Here is an 18,694-nt window from a genome sequence, read left to right on the forward strand (position 1 = left end):
GGTGTGCCATCTGTCATATGGCCATCTGATGTCAGGTTTTCCATTTAATCTACTCCAAAAGTTGGAGGCCTAGAGTCATGAAAATCAGTTTATGGAATGTTGGGATGAAGGGCTGCCAAGTTTGTCCAAATGAATGACCTTGACCTTCATCCAAGGTCACAGGGATCCAATGAGCTGAAGTATTTTAAACAACTTTTTTTCATAACCAAGAGGCCTACATACCTGATTTGGGCCTGTGACATGCAGAGATTTGTTAATGCCTTCTTGGCCTTCATTTAAGGTCACAGGGATCAAATAGGCTAAAATCTTTTAATTGGCTTGTGATTAACTTAGAGTTATAGAGAGCTGATATTGGATATGTGACATGTTGGGAAGAAGGGCGATCAAATGAATGACCTTGACTTTCATTCAATAACTATAAGGCCTAGAGCCCTGAAATATGCTGGGAAGAAGGGCTACCAAGTTTGCCCAAATGAAAGAATTGATGACCTTCATAGGGGGAAAAACGCAAACACATTTTGAATGACTTTCAACAATAACTAAGACGCTTAGAAACCTGATATTGGGCCTGTAAGATACTGATGGAGGAAGCACTACTTAGTTTGTCCAAATGAATGACCTTTATTTTCATTCAAGGTCACAGGTCAAACATGTTAAATTCTTTAAATGACTTCTTGTCAATAGCTAAGAGTCCTAGACCAGATATTAGGCGTGTGACATGCTTAGATGAAGGTCTACCAAGTTTGTTGAAATGCATGACCTTAACCTTCATTCAAGGTCACATGCGTCAAAAAGGCTAAAATATCTAAACAACTTCTTGTCAAAAACTAGTAGGTCTAGGGTGCCGATATTGGGTGGGTAGCATACTAGGATAAAGGGTTATCAAATGAATAACCTTGACCAAATTTAGAGGTCAGAGACATCAAATATATCGAAACTTCAACTAAATAGTTCCTTGTACTGCCTTAACTATTAGGCACTACCTTATACTGTGACTGTGTTTTGTGTCAATGGTCAGATGATCGATAACGCCCCATAGACCTCTTGTTAAATGGATATTAGGATGCCGTTTTTATGACTTTCAGTTCGTTTTAATAAATAACCTTGATCCTAGTCAGTTTGACGGTAGTTATAAGGACTTGGGATGAGTTTTTATGAACTACTTTTTGTAGTCAAATTTTAAATACCTTAAATTCAACGTTGACATGGGGCAAATATTAAGTTCAATAGTATTTTTTTGAGAGTCTGAGAACAAGTTTTTTTTGTAGAATTTTAGAATGAAATAAAGAAAATTTCGGTTTTTTTTTGTAGAATTTTAGAATGAAATAAAGAAAATTTCGGTTAAAATGAATGCTTACAGAAGTCATTGGAATTTCCTACAATAAAGAGAACCATGGGTCGTTTGAATGGGCCTCTTGCTTTGTCCAAGTTACATTTTAGTTTGGAGATGTCACCAAAAAACGAGGTATTTAAAATTGCCAGTTATTGAAACGAACGCATTTTGATATTTCTAAGGGCAAACAATCCCAACTTCTTAACACTGAATGAAAGCGGGTCATTGAACTCAAGCCCTGTTGAATATGACACCGCCCAATGATAACAGCATGTATTAGACAGCCATGTACATGTGTGCATAAAGCTGTAATTTGCAGTGTGCACGTTAGATAAGATTTAACGATTTCGTGTCGTATGCTGCGTAAGTTTACATGCGCAGATAACATATTTATTTTAATTTGAAATCAATGAAGTTTTCGATGGATCATATACGACCTGTTCCAGATTGGCTTTACATCGATATGTAAATTTAAGAATTCTTGTTTGGTGAAACTATACAGTGAGCTGGCGATCGAGTGCCCTAATTTGTCCCGGAGTTTGCACAAGATCTTTAAATGCTGACAGCTATGATAAATTATATATTCATGGTATAGTCTTAGCGAGAGCAAGTTATAACCGACAATATAATCGAAGGACGGACACGCGCAGTACTCATGAATTAAATTGCACACGGAAAATACTTATGAAATACGAAAAGCATCCGGCACTTTATATTGAATTGAATGTTATTTCTATATGTCCGTGGTACGTAAAGCGGATAATCAATGTATGGATTAAACAATCAAGTGATGAGATCCTATTTCAGCGTCATATAATTAGCACTGGTGACAGATGTGTGTTTGTTTACGTTTACTGATTTTGTCTTCCGCTTTTCTGGATATTTTAGACCATGTATAGTTTAAAACTGATGTTTATTGTTGCATTTAGTGCTATCAATTTATCAATGTGCTCCAATGGATTTACAAATTTAGACGAGACAAAATATGAAGAGGGGAGACGTCAGTATGAAATTATAAATGGCAAGACTAAGCTACCAATGTATGGCCTATGTTGGAAGGACGCACTTGTGAAAATCCAGACAGGTTGTCGAGAATTAACCGATGTTGTTCAAAGTCAATTGGCGTTGTTATATTTGAACTGTTTTCTGCGTGTGAGCGGGAAGGCGGTGTATACGTGTGATTTAGAAAAATCCGTTACCGAATGTACAAAGGATATGACTAATACAGATTTAAGTACATATGCTACATTTTTTACTCAAACACACAGTATTTGTTATTTTCTTGAAGCTCAAAATTGGCAGAATGAAGCCGAGCAAACAATATCGAAATTGGCAACAAGTTCTGCAAATATGGTGGAAGTTTTGGAAGAAAGCGCCATTTTACAAGAATCGATAGTACGAAAACAAAACGTAACTTTGGAGAATCAAGACAAGATTTTATTAAAGGCATCAAACCTAAGTAACGTCGTAGCCACGGCGTCCACAAATGTTCTCGAAATAATCTCCTCCTTTGAGCAGACGACATTTGACCAGCGACGTATGATGAACGACATCTTTGACAAAGTTGCCAACTTACAGAGCGCAGTTCTTGGAGGATTTTCTCGATTTTATTCTCTTATCTACTACACTTTGTCCATTCTTGTGTCCTGTTTGCTGACGTCTGCCAGAAGAACATCTGGAGCGCGGTTCTGGCTGCTGGCCATTATGACAATCAACATCATCGTAGAGAGGTTGATTTTGTTTTACTATGGCGGGTCAACCCCCGTTAAGGATGGCAATAAAATGGCGGAGGCGGAAATGGAAGTAAGTGCAATATAATGTTACGGAGATAATATAAATTTATGATTATATTTCAAGTTTCAAGTACATAAGTGGATTGCATATCTACATATATACCCTAAATTATTGATAGGCGTAATAGAATAGAGACATGTCTTTAGAGAAAGCTTTGAATTTCTTTTCTCATCATCGATACTCCAGGGGTTCCGATCACATACGATCTCACCATACCTGGACTATCTCGTAATAAAACTAGAGACAACAGAACAGAAAAGGTATACAAGTCCTTTGATGTACATCAACAGAGCCGTATAACGGTACACTGGTTGACTGTGGCTTTGAAGTTGGGCGTCGCTCTCTCTGTAGTTTTCAAAGAACAGAATACAGGCCAGTGATTGGTTCAGATTTGTTCCCCTGAGCAGCTGCTTTCAGTTTTACTATGAGATAGTCCAGGGGTTAGAGGTCGTAAGTGATCGAAATCCCTGGAGTGTCGAGGATGACCCCTACATATAGTAGGGGTAAGTTATTGTATTTTTCCAAAACTAGAAGCAGACGCATCCGGCTTTCGGTACTTACCGATATTTTACTGCTTACAGCTACTGTATGTTGAGCAAATTCCCATGGACATTGCTTGTTTGTTACGATTACGGGAAATCCCGGTTTAAAGTTTTTGATAACGTTTATTTACCTTGTGCACTTCGTTGCCAATGAAATGGCTAATGTTTTCGTGTATATTTCTTTTTTTCAAGGAAACTGTTTACGCGTATCAATGGCTAATTCGACAGATAAGCGCCATTTTGTCTTTGCTTGTCCTCCTCTTCTATATATACATCTACAGAAACCTCAGTCTCATCAACAACCAGTTACTGATGAAAGTGAAGAAACAAAACTCGGAACTGAAACACCAAATGAAAGAACTTTCAAAGGAACTATCTATCCTACGACATTACGTCATGAATCAACCCATCACAGGTAATCAAATCCATGGCGAAGATTTATTTTCGATGATATCTTATTGAATGAAAATACATTTTGATATAACCGAGATTGGTATATATTATATAATTTCCCGAATTACGTTTATTACGAAATTCTCGAATGGAAAATATTGGGTAATACTAATATTTTTTTTTTTAATTTGAAATAAAGAACAAAAACTCATCTGTACAAAATTAAGAATACGGATTGTATATGTCAAAGTTATAAAGGAGAGTTATTGACAAAAGCATCGGATTGATATACTGTTTTCGATGTTATAGATTCAGACGATTCGGATGAGGAATCAACAAAGAAAAAGTCCATTCAATCGAAGACTTCAACGAAATCGAAATTTTCTATGCGGGTAACTAATGTTCCAATATATTTGTTATTACGTCGAACTTTATTACACACTGTTATATGGTTTAAATGCGTTTTTGAGCTGTCGTTGATCGAGTGGCGCATATATACTAGTAAACAAAGTGAAAGCAAATGGTAAATCACGGCAAATGAAAGCTGGAATTTTATGGAATTCTCGTTTGAAAAACGTGCATTATTTGAGAGTGCATGTATGTAAATATCGATGACTAGATGATACGAACTACATCTAGGAACTCCGCAAATTTAGCTCGCCTCTCGAAGAGAGAGGGGCTTATGGGATCACCCTGGCGACGGTGTTGAATCATAGTTTAAGGATTTGGTGCAAGTGTTGAAATACTGTTATTAGTAGCAACTGACATTGGTTTTTTTCTACATTAATATAGGATCAAAAGTGTTGTGATGTATGAACTATAATTTTAAGAAAGAAAATGCTGGATTTGGAGAATTTCTAGATGCCTAATTTACCAGGTTTTGCTGCAAGTTGTGAAATGCTGTTATCTTTGACAACTGACATGGTTACTGAATATATGTTGGAATATAAGTCTTGGTTTTGGTATGAAAAATATTTTGAAACATTTTTTAGAATTTTGTGAATTTAAGATGTTCGAGGTACTAACTTTACGATGGATATTGATTTCTACTTTGATATAGGGGCATAGGATTACATATGGTTATGTGGATATCGATAAAGGCAATCATTTTAGGAGTTTTTAAGAATTCCAAGAGGCCCACAATAGACAAAATTATACTAGCATGATAATCCCTTAGGTCTTTAACGGCTGCCAGAGGCGAGCTCTGGCTTTTGTTTATTTCGTTGTCCAAATAAATTAATAATTATATCATTTTGTCTATTTTATCTAGCCATTCTTTAAAAATTCCGATGATCCGTCTTCTGTCAAATCATTAGAGAGAGATCATCAAGAAACAGAATTGGATGTGGAACACCCTACCGCTTCCGGTACAGATACAATGTTTACAACTTCCGGTGCCAAAGAAGCCATCGCGAGGACCGAGTCACCGGAACCTATTCGCCTTTCAGAGAAATTGCTTAGTAGTCCTATCGTGAAATATACAGAGGAAACTGTTAACACTCCAACAGGAAGACCATTGTTATCCACTTCCGGAACAGGGAGACCAACATCTACTTCCGCTGCCGAGAGCATGGCATCGACTTCCGGTATCTCCGAAACTGAGACCCCGGCGACCGGGGAAACTGCCTCAGGAGAAACACTTCCGGTAATTAACCATGATGACTGATGAAGTGTGTACCATCTAATTAGTTTGTCTTCAAAGGACGATATTGATGCGCCTTATAAATTTATTCCTAATTGTTGTCTTTTCGCTCCGAAAAGAAAGAAAGTAAATCTAAACCTTAATTTCTCGTCTTCCAAATCGTCTATTGACACCTGAAATGAAAGTTTGTTAATCTGTTTTTTTCCTCCTATACAAGACGAAGTGAATGCAAAAAGACTTGAATCAAAGATGCTTATCAAATTAGTCTTTTTCGTGCTTGAAACTCATCTTTTCGTCTTTTTCTGGGCAAAGGACAAGGGTTTGCTATTCTATATTCTTGCCGAAAAATAACGAAAGAACGAAATGGCACAACTCAGCCAATGGATTATGTCATATATGTCACGAATCTTAATATTCAGGAAAATTGACAAGATCGAAGCAGAAAGGGAAACGATTATATAAAACTCACTCTAACGAATTTTATTTAGTAAACGTTATTTTGCTTGATATTTCCAGCCATCAAGATATTCATTGAGGTCAAGAAGTCCCCGGGAATCGCCAACTTAAACATATAATTCATGAAGTGACTATCAATATATGTGATGATCATGATGTCCATTATGTACTTTTGACTGTGGATCGATGGCGCAGAAATTTGGTAGAATGAAAGTAGTGGTTAGCGTGAACACTGATACCATTACTGTTAAAGGCAGCTTCGTCTGTTTGACAATAAAATTTTGGTTTATTTATAACATTTGGAGTTTTTGTCAAATTTTATACAAAGTTTCAAACTAAATGGGATATTACAAAGTGCTAACTCTCTGTGCTGATTGCAGGGAATCATAATTTTACCCGCTGTCCTAATTATTGTCCTGCGGTAACTGGAAGAGAATAACACAGCTGCCCACCCAAGGTTATATAATAACCGGAATACCGGAAGGGCAGAACTGGATTTGATTCGTTCAAACTTGATAAAACATTCTTCTACTTGTGCAAGCAGAAACATTATGATATTTGGCAACTCCTGCACTTTTACAATCGACAGAAGTACAATTTGTACATTTGTACTTCTGTCTACTGCTATACAGTTATCCAACTTTTGATAAAGTTTAATAAACTTTCAACAATTTGTTGAACAAATATCTCTTCTTTTACAAAGGACCTGTTACACCTACCATTGAATTTTGCCCTCGAACCAAATTAGCTAAACCCATGTGCATTTTGTAGTACTATGACAGAGAACCTGTAAGATATCTTTAAAAAAATCCAGGGGCCTGTGCTAGGGATGATTTAATGTTGCTATCCCGAGGTGTACACCAGGGTTCACTTTTAGGTCCACAACTATATTTTCTGGCCTCCTGGTAGTCCTTAAGCACATGGAAACAAAAACCAGCCAAAAAAATCAGATGGTGTTTAGTAGGTACAGATTTTGAGAGAAAATATATTAATAAAACAAAATGCACTTCGAGTTTTGAATGACCATGGTGTCGACAAATGGAAAAATGGAAAAGGCATAGCATAACATAATGTATAAACTTGGTAACTTAATAAAAAAAAATAATCGTTTTAATATTATAACAAGAAATAAGCAAAGACAATAAAGGAGTTTCCAATCTCTCTTATATATGATTCTGATGCAAGCGACTTCCCATAGAGTATAGTGTGTGCACAGGCATCTGAGAATTAGTTACAGATTCAATCAACATGGACCCACCAGAGTGACCACTTTTGATATAGACACCTACAAAGTCTATTGGAAACTTTGGTGGTTCTATATCGATATAAGCTGTAACTAATTCTCAGATGCCCGTGAGTGTGTGCCATTTAGAAATTGTTTCAACACAACACCATCCAAAATTGCATCACCATCAACCAAATGTAGTCCTGACTTTTCCAAGACATCCACGTCTGAAAGCCGTTAATTGTAATCTCTGAACAAACATTACTGGAACATCTCGGATGGTCTTAACGATGCACTGAGAATGATTTGTAAAGATGATTTCCATGGATGGTACGTGTAGATGGCTTTAGAATTAATATATGAAGACGAGATCTTGACAATATATTATGATAGCATTGTGTGCTGTCCATCAACAGTCTTTTTCACTCTCTTCAAAAAATGAACTGTCTGGTTGTAAATGGTTGACCCATAGGTCCCGGCTGGTACATATATTATGTATTACAATATGTCTTTTTTTAAACGAGCCAGGTACCTAGAACCCATGACGTAGTCGAGTCCTGCCGCATCCTCGATACTCCAGAGGTTACGATCACTGCCGTTATATCCTCCCCTGGACGATCTAATAGGAAAACTAAATGCTTTTCAGTAGAAAAAAAGGACCAGTTATAGGTCGAATTTGTTGCAGGCATAGGTCTGTAATTGTTGTTCACCTGAGCTGCCATCATATTTACCATGAGACAGTCCAGGGGTGTATATATATATATAGTTGTCAAGGAAACATTCACACTTTATCTGCTTGTTGATTTATACGTCTTTATGGAGTTTCCATGGCATGATCTTGAATAAGGATTGTTTTTGTTGCTACACCGCTTTCGTAGTAAAAACGTTGTAAGACAAGTCACGTGCTTATACCTCATTCAGGCCATTGGCCGAAATAAAGAAATGTATTATTGGTAAATAGTGATCACGTGATTGTGTGTTTACTTCCAAATATAGTGATAGTTTGCTTGCCATTTTTCGGAAAATTTGATTTATTTGAAAATATTTAGACTCCAAAATGTTATTATATATTGCATGCATATCATTTTGACTTGTACATATGTACTGGTTTACTATAAATAATGGACTGAAAGAAGTTATAAAGCTGTCATTTCCACGTTTTATATATAAATGATATAATACGAATTGACACATTCGTTCGGTCTAACCGTCTAATCTAAGATCAGCGGAGATCGGCTTCTCCCGGCTTAAATCGTAGAATTATAAATTTATATATATTTACCTGCTTTAGGTTTCAGAACAGATAAATTATATTACAAATAAAAATAAGATCTCCGTCTAAAGGTTAAATTTTATATACTAAATACCAGGTCAGAGAAATTACTATATTTGGAAGTAAACACACAACCATGTGATCACTGGTTACCCGTAACACAATTCCATAATTTCGACCAATGGCATGAATGAGGTATCAAGCACGTGACTTGTTTTACTACGTTTTACTACAGAGAACGTGGTTTTGTACCAATATGCGGATCGTGGTTTCATTTCCAACATTTGAAATTGCCATATTCTTTTTCCAGCCAGACATGTATATAAGATTGTTTTTGGCCGAATACCACAATTCTGCTAGCCTACCTTCCTTCTTTCTTAATCTTTATCTAACCCCTTTGTTAAACTTCCTTTTTTTCTTTCTGCTCTACTTATAAGTGCAGTAAGTTACTATCATCACCTTATATATTTACTAATAACCGCCTTCATGTATGATTATGTGATATGCTTCTTTTAAACATGTGGACGGAATAGTGTGATTGTTCTTGAATGATTAAAAAAGTGTGATAAGAGACAGTATGGGTGAAAATAAAGATGATGTGACGATGAAAGTTGTTGATGATGATTAAGATGATGATGGAAATAATGATGTTGATAATGATGATGATGATGATGATGATAAAGATTGATAAAGATGATGGTGGTGATTATATGATAATGATGATGATGATGATGATGATGATGATGATGATTGATGATGATGATGATGATGATGATGGTAATCATGATGATGTGAATGAGAAGTTATATAGTTGTCAAGGAAACATTCACACTTTATCTGCTTGTTGATTTATACGTCTTTATGGAGTTTCCATGGCATGATCTTGAATAAGGATTGTTTTTATTGCTACGCCGCTTTCGTAGTAAAAACGTAGTAAGACAAGTCACGTGCTCATAACCTCATTCAGGCCATTGGCCGAAATATAGAAATGTATTATTGGTAACTAGTCATCACGTGATTGTGTGTTTACTTCCAAATATAGTGATAGTTTGCTTGCCATTTTTTCGGAAAAAATGATTTATTTGAAAATATTTAGACTCCAAAATGTTATTTTATATTGCATGCATATCATTTTGACTTGTACATGTGTACTGTTTTACTATAAATAATGGACTGAAAGAAGTTATAAAGCTGTCATTTCCACGTTTTATATATAAATGATATAATACGAATTGACTAATTTATTCGGTCTAACCGTCTAATCTTGGATCAGCGGAGATCGGCTTCTCCCGACTTAAATCGTAGAATTATAAATTTATATATATTTACCTGCATTAGGTTTCAGAACAGATAAATATTACAAATAAAAATAAGATCTCCGTCTAAAGGTTAAATTATATATACTAAATACCAGGTCAGAGAAATTACTATATTTGGAAGTAAACACACAACCATGTGATCACTAGTTACCCGTAACACAATTCCATAATTTCGACCAATGGCATGAATGAGGTATCAAGCACGTGACTTGTTTTACTACGTTTTACTACAGAGAACGTGGTTTTGTACCAATATGCGGATCGTGGTTTCATTTCCAACATTTGAAATTGCCATATTCTTTTTCCAGCCAGACATGTATATAAGATTGTTTTTGGCCGAATACCACAATTCTGCTAGCCTACCTTCATTCTTTCTTAATCTTTATCTAACCCCTTTGTTAAACTTCCTTTTTTTCTTTCTGCTCTACTTATAAGTGCAGTAAGTTACTATCATCACCTTATATATTTACTAATAACCGCCTTCATGTATGATTATGTGATATGCTTCTTTTAAACATGTGGACGGAATAGTGTGATTGTTCTTGAATGATTAAAAAAGTGTGATAAGAGACAGTATGGGTGAAAATAAAGATGATGTGACGATGAAAGTTGTTGATGATGATTAAGATGATGATGGAAATAATGTTGTTGTTGATGATGATGATGATGATGATGATGATAATGATGATAAAGATTGATAAAGATGATGGTGGTGATTATATGATAATGATGATGATGATGATGATGATGATGTGATTGATGATGATGATGATGATGATGATGGTAATCATGATGATGAATGTGAATGAGAAGTTATATAGTTGTCAAGGAAACATTCACACTTTATCTGCTTGTTGATTTATACGTCTTTATGAAGTTTCCATGGCATGATCTTGAATAAGGATTGTTTTTATTGCTACGCCGCTTTCGTAGTAAAAACGTAGTAAGACAAGTCACGTGCTCATAACCTCATTCAGGCCATCGGCCGAAATATAGAAATGTATTATTGGTAACTAGTCATCACGTGATTGTGTGTTTACTTCCAAATATAGTGATAGTTTGCTTGCCATTTTTTCGGAAAAATTGATTTATTTGAAAATATTTAGACTCCAAAATGTTATTATATATTGCATGCATATCATTTTGACTTGTACATGTGTACTGTTTTACTATAAATAATGGACTGAAAGAAGTTATGAAGCTGTCATTTCCACGTTTTATCTATAAATGATATAATACGAATTGACAAATTCGTTCGGTCTAACCGTCTAATCTAGGATCAGCGAAGATCGGCTACTCCCGGCTTAATTCGTAGAATTATTAAATTTATATATATTTACCTGCTTTAGGTTTCAGAACAGATAAATATTACAAATAAAAAAGAAGATCTTCGTCTAAAGGTTAAATTATATATACTAAATACAGGTCAGAGAAATAACTATATTTGGAAGTAAACACACAACCATGTGATCACTAGTTACCCGTAACACAATTCCATAATTTCGACCAATGGCAGGATTGAGGTATTAAGCACGTGACTTGTTTTACTACGTTTTACTACAGAGAGCGTGGTTTTGTACCAATATGCGGATCGTGGTTTCATTTCCAACATTTGAAATTGCCATATTCTTTTTCCAGCCAGACATGTATATAAGATTGTTTTTGGCCGAATACCACAATTCTGCTAGCCTACCTTCCTTCTTTCTTAATCTTTATCTTACCCTTTGTTAAACTTCCTTTTTTTCTTTCTGCTCTACTTATAAGAGCAGTAATTTACTATCAATACCTTACTAACAACAAAGTGTGGTAAGTGACAGTATGGGTGAAAATAAAGATGATGTGACGATGAATGTTGTTGATGATGATGAAGATGATGATGGAAATAATGATGTTGATAATGATGATGATGATGATGATGATGATGATGATAACGATTGATAAAGATGATGGTGGTGATTATATGATAATGATGATGATGATGATGATGATATGACGATGGTTGTGTGATGATGATGATGATGATGATGGTTGTGATGATGATGATGGTTGATGATGATGATGATGATGATGATGATGTGATGATGATGATGATGATGATGATGATGATGATGATGATGATGATGATGATGGTTGATGATGATGATGATGATGATGATGATGATGATGATGATGATGATGATGATGATGATGATGATGATGATGATGATGATGATGATAATGATGATGATGATGATGATGATGATGATGATGATGATGATGATGATGATGATGGCTGTGATGATGATGATGATGATGATGATGATGATGATGATGATGATGATGATGATGATGATGATGATGATGATGATGATGATGATGCTTGTGATGATGATGATGATGATGATGATGATGATGATGATGATGATGATGATGATGATGATGATGATGATGATGATGATGATGATGATGATGATGATGATGATGATGATGATGATGATGATGATGATGATGATGAATGTGAATGAGAATGGGAGTATTTAGTTATTTGTAGTATATTGCACATGAAAAAGAAATTTAAAAAAATGAATTATAAAAAAGAAGATATTCTTTCCAACGAAATTGTTAAGTTTCCATGTGCCCACTTGGCTTTTTGGGAAGCTAATTCTTGTCAGTATGTCTTAGATTCATTAGTTAGTGCATTTGAAAAGAAAGATATTTTTATGAACATAAGCATATTGAGATTGTATGATATGATTTTAATGAAGAGTGCTACAAACATAACAAAAACACTGATTGACAATATTTTGACTACAATAGCGCTGGCTCATGATTATTCCTAATTGATAAATTACACCTTGGTCATATTAACTGTTGGACCATCGCTTACTTTCAGAAAGATCTCAAATTATATTATTAAAATCAATCTGAAAATTTGACGGAAAACTTTTTTATTAAGTAAATATTCATCAAAACAGTAACTCAGTACAATTTTGTGCAGGCATTTTTATTCTCGCTTCATTTCAAAGGGCGCATGGCAGACATCATTCTCGATACTCTAGGGGCTTTTATTATGAGATAGTCCAGGGGTGTAGATATTGTAAGAGATCGGAACCCCTGGAATATCGAGGATGATAACAGTGATATATAATGTGTCAAAATTCCTATAGCATTGATATTAAATGTGTCAAAACTTAAATAGCAGCGATGTATACGTATAATGTGTCAAAACTTATATAGCAGCGATATCTAATGTGTCAAAACTCATATAGCAGTGATATATGTTGTGTAAAATATATAGCAGTGATATATGTTGTGTCAATATTCATTTAGCAGTGATATTTGATGTATCAAAACTCCTATATCTAATGTGTAAAAACTAAATCGTACTATAGCAGCGATATCTTCTGCGTCAAAACTCATATAGCAGCGATACATTGTGTCAAAACTCATATAGCAACGATATCTAATGTGTCAAAACTCATATAGCAGTAATATCTAATGTCTCAAAACTCATATAGCAGTGATATCTAATGTCTCAAAACTCATATAGCAGTGATATCTAATGTGTCAAAACTCATATAGCAGCGATATCTTCTGTGTCAAAACTCATATAGCAGCGATACATTGTGTCAAAACTCATATAGCAACGATATCTAATGTGTCAAAACTCATATAGCAGTAATATCTAATGTCTCAAAACTCATATAGCAGTGATATCTAATGTCTCAAAACTCATATAGCAGTGATATCTAATGTCTCAAAACTCATATAGCAGCGATATCCTCTGTCAAAACTCATATAGCAACGATTTCTTCTGTGTCAAAACTCATATAGCAGCGATATCTTCTGCGTCAAAACTCATATATCAGCGATTTCTTCTGTGTCAAAATTCATATAAGAGTGATATCTAATGTGTCAAAATAACATGACATAGCAGTGATATCTTGTGTCAAAACTCATATAGCAGCGATATCTTCTGTGTCAAAACTCATATAGCAGTGATATCATTGTGTCAAAACTCATATAGCAGCGATATCTTCTGTGTCAAAACTCATATAGCAGCGATATCTAATGTGTCAAAACTCATATAGCAACGATATCTAATGTGTCAAAACTCATATAGCAGCGATATCTAATGTGTCAAAACTCATATAGCAGTGATATCTAATGTCTCAAAACTCATATAGCAGCGATTTCTTCTGTCAAAACTCATATAGCAGCGATATCTTCTGTGTCAAAACTCACATAGCAGCGATTTCTTCTGTGTCAAAACTCGTATATCAGCGATTTCTTCTGTGTCAAAATTCATATAAGAGTGATATCTAATGTGTCAAAATAACATGACATAGCAGTGATATCTTGTGTCAAAACTCATATAGCAGCGATATCTTCTGTGTCAAAATTCATATAGCAGCGATTTTTTCTGTGTCAAAACTCATATAGCAGCGATATCTAATGTCTCAAAACTCACATGACATAGCAGTGATATCTAATGTGTCAAAACTCACATAGCAGTGATATCTTGTGTCAAAACTCATATAGCAGCGATATCTTCTGTGTCAAAATTCATATAGCAGCGATTTTTTCTGTGTCAAAACTCATATAGCAGCGATATCTAATGTCTCAAAACTCATATAACAGTGATATTTAATGTTTCAAAACTCATATAGCAGCGATACATTGTGTCAAAACTCCAATAGCAGCGATATCTAATGTGTCAAAACTCCAATAGCAGTGATATCTAATGTGTCAAAACTCATATAGCAGCGATTTCTTCTGTCAAAACTCATATAGCAACGATTTCTTCTGTGTCAAAACTCCAATAGCAGCGATATCTAATGTGTCAAAACTCCAATAGCAGCGATATCTAATGTGTCAAAACTCATATAGCAGCGATATCTTCTGTGTCAAAACTCATATAGCAGCGATTTCTTCTGTGTCAAAACTCATATAGCAGCGATATCTAATGTGTCAAAACTCATATAGCAGCGATATCTGATATGTCAAAACTCATATAGCAGCGTTATCTTATATGTCAAAACTCATATAGCACTGATATTTAATGTGTCAAAACTCCTATAGCACTGATATCTAAAGTGTCAAAACTCATATAGCAGCGTTATCTTATGTCAAAACGCATATAGCAGCGATATCTAATGTGTCAAAACTCATATAGCACTGATATCTAATGGGTCAAAACTCCTATAGCAATGATATAAAATGTGTCAGGACTCAAATAGCAGTGATGTATACGTATAATGTGTCAAAACTCATATAGCAGATATCTGATGTGTCAAATATCATATAGCAGTGATACATGTTGTGTCAATATTCATTTAGCAGTGATATTTAATGTGTCAAAACTCCTATATCTAATATATCTAATGTGTCAAAACTCATATAGCAGCGATATCTTCTGTGTCAAAACTCATATAGCAGTGATATCTAATGTGTCAAAATAACATAGCAGCGGTATCTAATGTGTCAAAACTCATATAGCAGTGATATCTAATGTGTCAAAATAACATAGCAGCGGTATCTAATGTGTCAAAACTCATATAGCTGCGATATGTAATGTCTCAAAACTCATAAAGCAGCGATGTCTAATGTCTCAAAACTCATATAGCAGCGACTTCTTCTTTGTCAAAACACATATAGCAGTGATATCTAATGTCTCAAAACTCATATAGCAGTGATATCTAATGTCTCAAAACTCATATAGCAGCGACTTCTTCTTTGTCAAAACACATATAGCAGTGATATCTAATGTCTCAAAACTCATATAGCAGTGATATCTAATGTCTCAAAACTCATATAGCAGTGATATCTAACGTCTCAAAACTCATATAGCAGTGATATCTAATGTCTCAAAACTCATATAGCAGTGATATCTAATGTCTCAAAACACATATAGCAGTGATATCTTGTGTCAAAACTAATATAGCAGCGATTTCTTCTGTATCAAAACTCATATCAGCGATTTCTAATATGTCAAAACACATATAACAGTGATATCTAATGTGTCAAATAACATAGCAGCGGTATCTGATGTGTAAAAACTCATATAGCACTGATTTTTAATGAGTCAAAACTCCTATAGCACCGATATCTAAAATGTCAAAACTCATATAGCAGCGATATCTAATGTGTCAAAACTAAGATACTTCTGATAACTCATATGTCAGACCTCGTAAACTCATAGGAACAGGAAGGAGCTCTGCAAACTCAGGTTCAGGGTCAATTTTTGTCACTGACCACAGAATTGATCAAAAGTGGTAATAATAGACAAAGGGCTGTACACAGAATTTCATTAAAACATGTTAATGTTTATTTAAGTTCACAATCCAATGTTAATCAAAATCAATACAAAAGGCAAATCAACAACTGAGCATTACAGACATATAAAAGTTTTATATTCAACTGCATAACTTATTTCATACAATTATCTATTTTAATCAAGTCACCATGAAATCAAGTAAATTGGACAAAGGGCAATAAGTCTCTAATCACTTATTTGATCATATTTTGCTATTTTTGATCAATAATCTATTTCTGAGACGTTATGGTTTTATTATTTTAACGTCCTATTAACAGCCAGGGTCATGTAAGGACGTGCCAGGTTTGTTGGTGGAGGAAAGCCGGAGTACAATAGAAATTAGAAAACTGAGACGATGATCCTGAATTTAAAAAAAAATCATGTGTTAATCCTGGTAGATTGTCATTTAATTAAATATATCAATACCATACAAAAATGCAGCACTTCATATCTCAATTGGATTTCTTTGTTTCACATTCAATTTTCTTGAAAGTTAATGCCATGAAAAATTTGCTGACATAATGTATTTGTAAAAAGTCTGCTATTTTTGATAAAAAATGTCCAGACACTTTGGTGAAAAATGGATGAATCTTTGCAAGATGTAGATCTAATAATTTCAAAACAACAAATCCAGTACAACAAAGTATAGCACAAATAAATGGTGTCTGTGCATCAGGTGTGTAGTATTTTCTATATGCTAAAACAGCTCCACCTACACCGAGTATTATGTGTAGTCCGAGTGCAATTTCAAATCCGATATCATAGTACAATGTTAAAACATAGCTTGATACTGAAAAGGTGATGGCAGTATGGACTCGAAGATTGCTCCAACCATTGGTTAAATATCGTCCCCACACGAACACCCACATGAAAAACGGTAGTGTCACCCACTGGTCCAGGATTGCAAAACGATGTTTATCCATAATGATACGAATTGTTTGTATCGGGCCGTAAAAACACGCCATGAAATTAAACACGTAAAATGTATAGGCATCAATTTCCCCGATATTTTTCTGACCATGATGATGAAAAATCACTGCCAGCCAATACGCACCGATAATCACATATCCAAAGTTTACAACAGTATTAAGTGGCATTTTTAGCCATTTGGGAAGCACAGCCTTCAATATGGGGCTTGCCCTTTCAGCGTAGTGTTTTAGACCCGTCTCTGTGAAAGCCCCGTCGAATCCTCCGTTGAAAACAAGAAAACAAATCACCGCTGTTGTTAAAGAAACCGTCATAAAGGCACGAAGAAGAATAGGTGCCATGATGTTTCTGTTTTTCTTCCTTACTTAATACTTGAGGAAGATTGTTTTTCTTTTAGAACCTCACAGACCCGACATCATCTGAAATTGTAAAATGCACAAATGAATTTCATTACCGGTAATTCAAAATTATTCAAAATTTAACATTTTGATGAGGCAGCACTTCTTTCAGCAATTTATTTTTGCGTATACAATATTTCCCAGCATCATTATTTTCAACATATCTTTGTATACATAAATTCGGGATTAAGGGCTCTTTAATATCGACAAACGCATGCATTCATTTGACATTTTATATTATCATTATTTGCCAAACATTTGATTTGAATTTACGTTCAAGCTTTCTTGCGAAATTATGCCAAAATTTGTATCTCACGAAAAATGAAGTGGTTAACAGTATGTGTTTTCGCAGCCAATAAAAACTGTATTAAATTTAGATCCAGGCACAGGGCCTCGTTACTACTGTAATGTATGTTAATAGACGTGACTTATCTTATATATATCATCAACTGATCAATGATTCATAGTAACGAGGCCCTGTGATCTACTAGGCATGTATTATTATCTACAATCTAAAGTCATTCTAAATTCGTTTACACGGGAAAATGCGCACAAGTATTTGACCCATTATATTACATAATACATATCCTTGACAAAGTTGTGGTTATAGCTACTGTTGTAGCGGAAAATATATCACATTTTGAAAAAGTCAGTACCTTGTGGTTAAACCACTAAAATTGTTGTTGAACTTGAAGGCAGCAATGTCATCGCGTGCTAATCTTTAAGCATCTGTATGAATGTATTCAATATTAACGATGTCTAGTAATTTTTCTTATAAAAGATATTCAATAGCATGCTTACCTACATCCAATGACGAGATAGTGTATGCCTATCTCTACTTTCTTTTTCGATGTCATTCGGAATACTTCAGATTTATGTTATCATAGATTGTACAAATCCGAAACATTCCGACATGTAATAAAATTAAAACTATTTCCATTAAGGTCTTTAAATTATCGGCGATTTTGTCGTTTTCGTTTTTTTCCATCAAAACATAATTTGGAGGAGATGTGATAAAAAAGAATAAAGGTTAACATAAAATTGATTACATAGATCATGTGATATGTAAATGATGTTTTGAAGAGCAGGTTGCTGCG

General features: G+C 34.6%; 2 protein-coding genes across 4 annotated transcripts; one reads left to right on the plus strand and one right to left on the minus strand.

The window, feature by feature from the left end:
- The first annotated feature begins 1,737 nt into the window (after positions 1 to 1,737).
- Positions 1,738 to 6,458, plus strand: LOC138336402 (uncharacterized). The gene is made up of 5 exons (XM_069285889.1): positions 1,738 to 3,136; positions 3,862 to 4,084; positions 4,372 to 4,454; positions 5,333 to 5,707; positions 6,221 to 6,458. Exons 1-5 carry the CDS (start codon positions 2,225 to 2,227, stop codon positions 6,269 to 6,271), a joined length of 1,644 nt encoding a protein of 547 aa, XP_069141990.1. The 5' UTR covers positions 1,738 to 2,224; the 3' UTR covers positions 6,272 to 6,458.
- A 9,803-nt stretch (positions 6,459 to 16,261) lies between these two features.
- Positions 16,262 to 18,534, minus strand: LOC138336594 (transmembrane protein 187-like). 3 transcript variants are annotated; one of them, XM_069286109.1, is made up of 2 exons: positions 18,399 to 18,534; positions 16,262 to 17,618 (listed from the first exon to the last, which is right to left on the minus strand). In XM_069286109.1, exon 2 carries the CDS (start codon positions 17,538 to 17,540, stop codon positions 16,725 to 16,727), a length of 816 nt encoding a protein of 271 aa, XP_069142210.1. In that variant the 5' UTR covers positions 17,541 to 17,618; positions 18,399 to 18,534; the 3' UTR covers positions 16,262 to 16,724. The 3 variants fall into 3 exon arrangements, with proteins under 3 accessions (XP_069142210.1, XP_069142212.1, XP_069142211.1); XM_069286111.1 differs by having other exon boundaries at positions 18,403 to 18,450; XM_069286110.1 differs by lacking the exon at positions 18,399 to 18,534 and adding an exon at positions 18,254 to 18,392.
- Between the last annotated feature and the right edge of the window lie 160 nt (positions 18,535 to 18,694).

The sequence above is a fragment of the Argopecten irradians genome, chromosome 12 (genome assembly GCF_041381155.1).
Source record: "Argopecten irradians isolate NY chromosome 12, Ai_NY, whole genome shotgun sequence".
NCBI classification, from domain to species: Eukaryota; Metazoa; Mollusca; class Bivalvia; order Pectinida; family Pectinidae; genus Argopecten; species Argopecten irradians.

Excerpts from the sequence above, each read along its gene's own strand:
- LOC138336402 (XM_069285889.1), top strand. The coding sequence starts at position 2,225 with ATGTATAGTTTAAAACTGATGTTTATTGTTGCATTTAGTGCTATCAAT. Across the intron at positions 3,137-3,861 it reads TGGCGGAGGCGGAAATGGAA|GAAACTGTTTACGCGTATCA; the intron begins GTAAGTGCAATA and ends CTTTTTTTCAAG. Across the intron at positions 4,455-5,332 it reads AATCGAAATTTTCTATGCGG|CCATTCTTTAAAAATTCCGA; the intron begins GTAACTAATGTT and ends TATTTTATCTAG.
- LOC138336594 (XM_069286109.1), bottom strand. The coding sequence starts at position 17,540 with ATGGCACCTATTCTTCTTCGTGCCTTTATGACGGTTTCTTTAACAACA.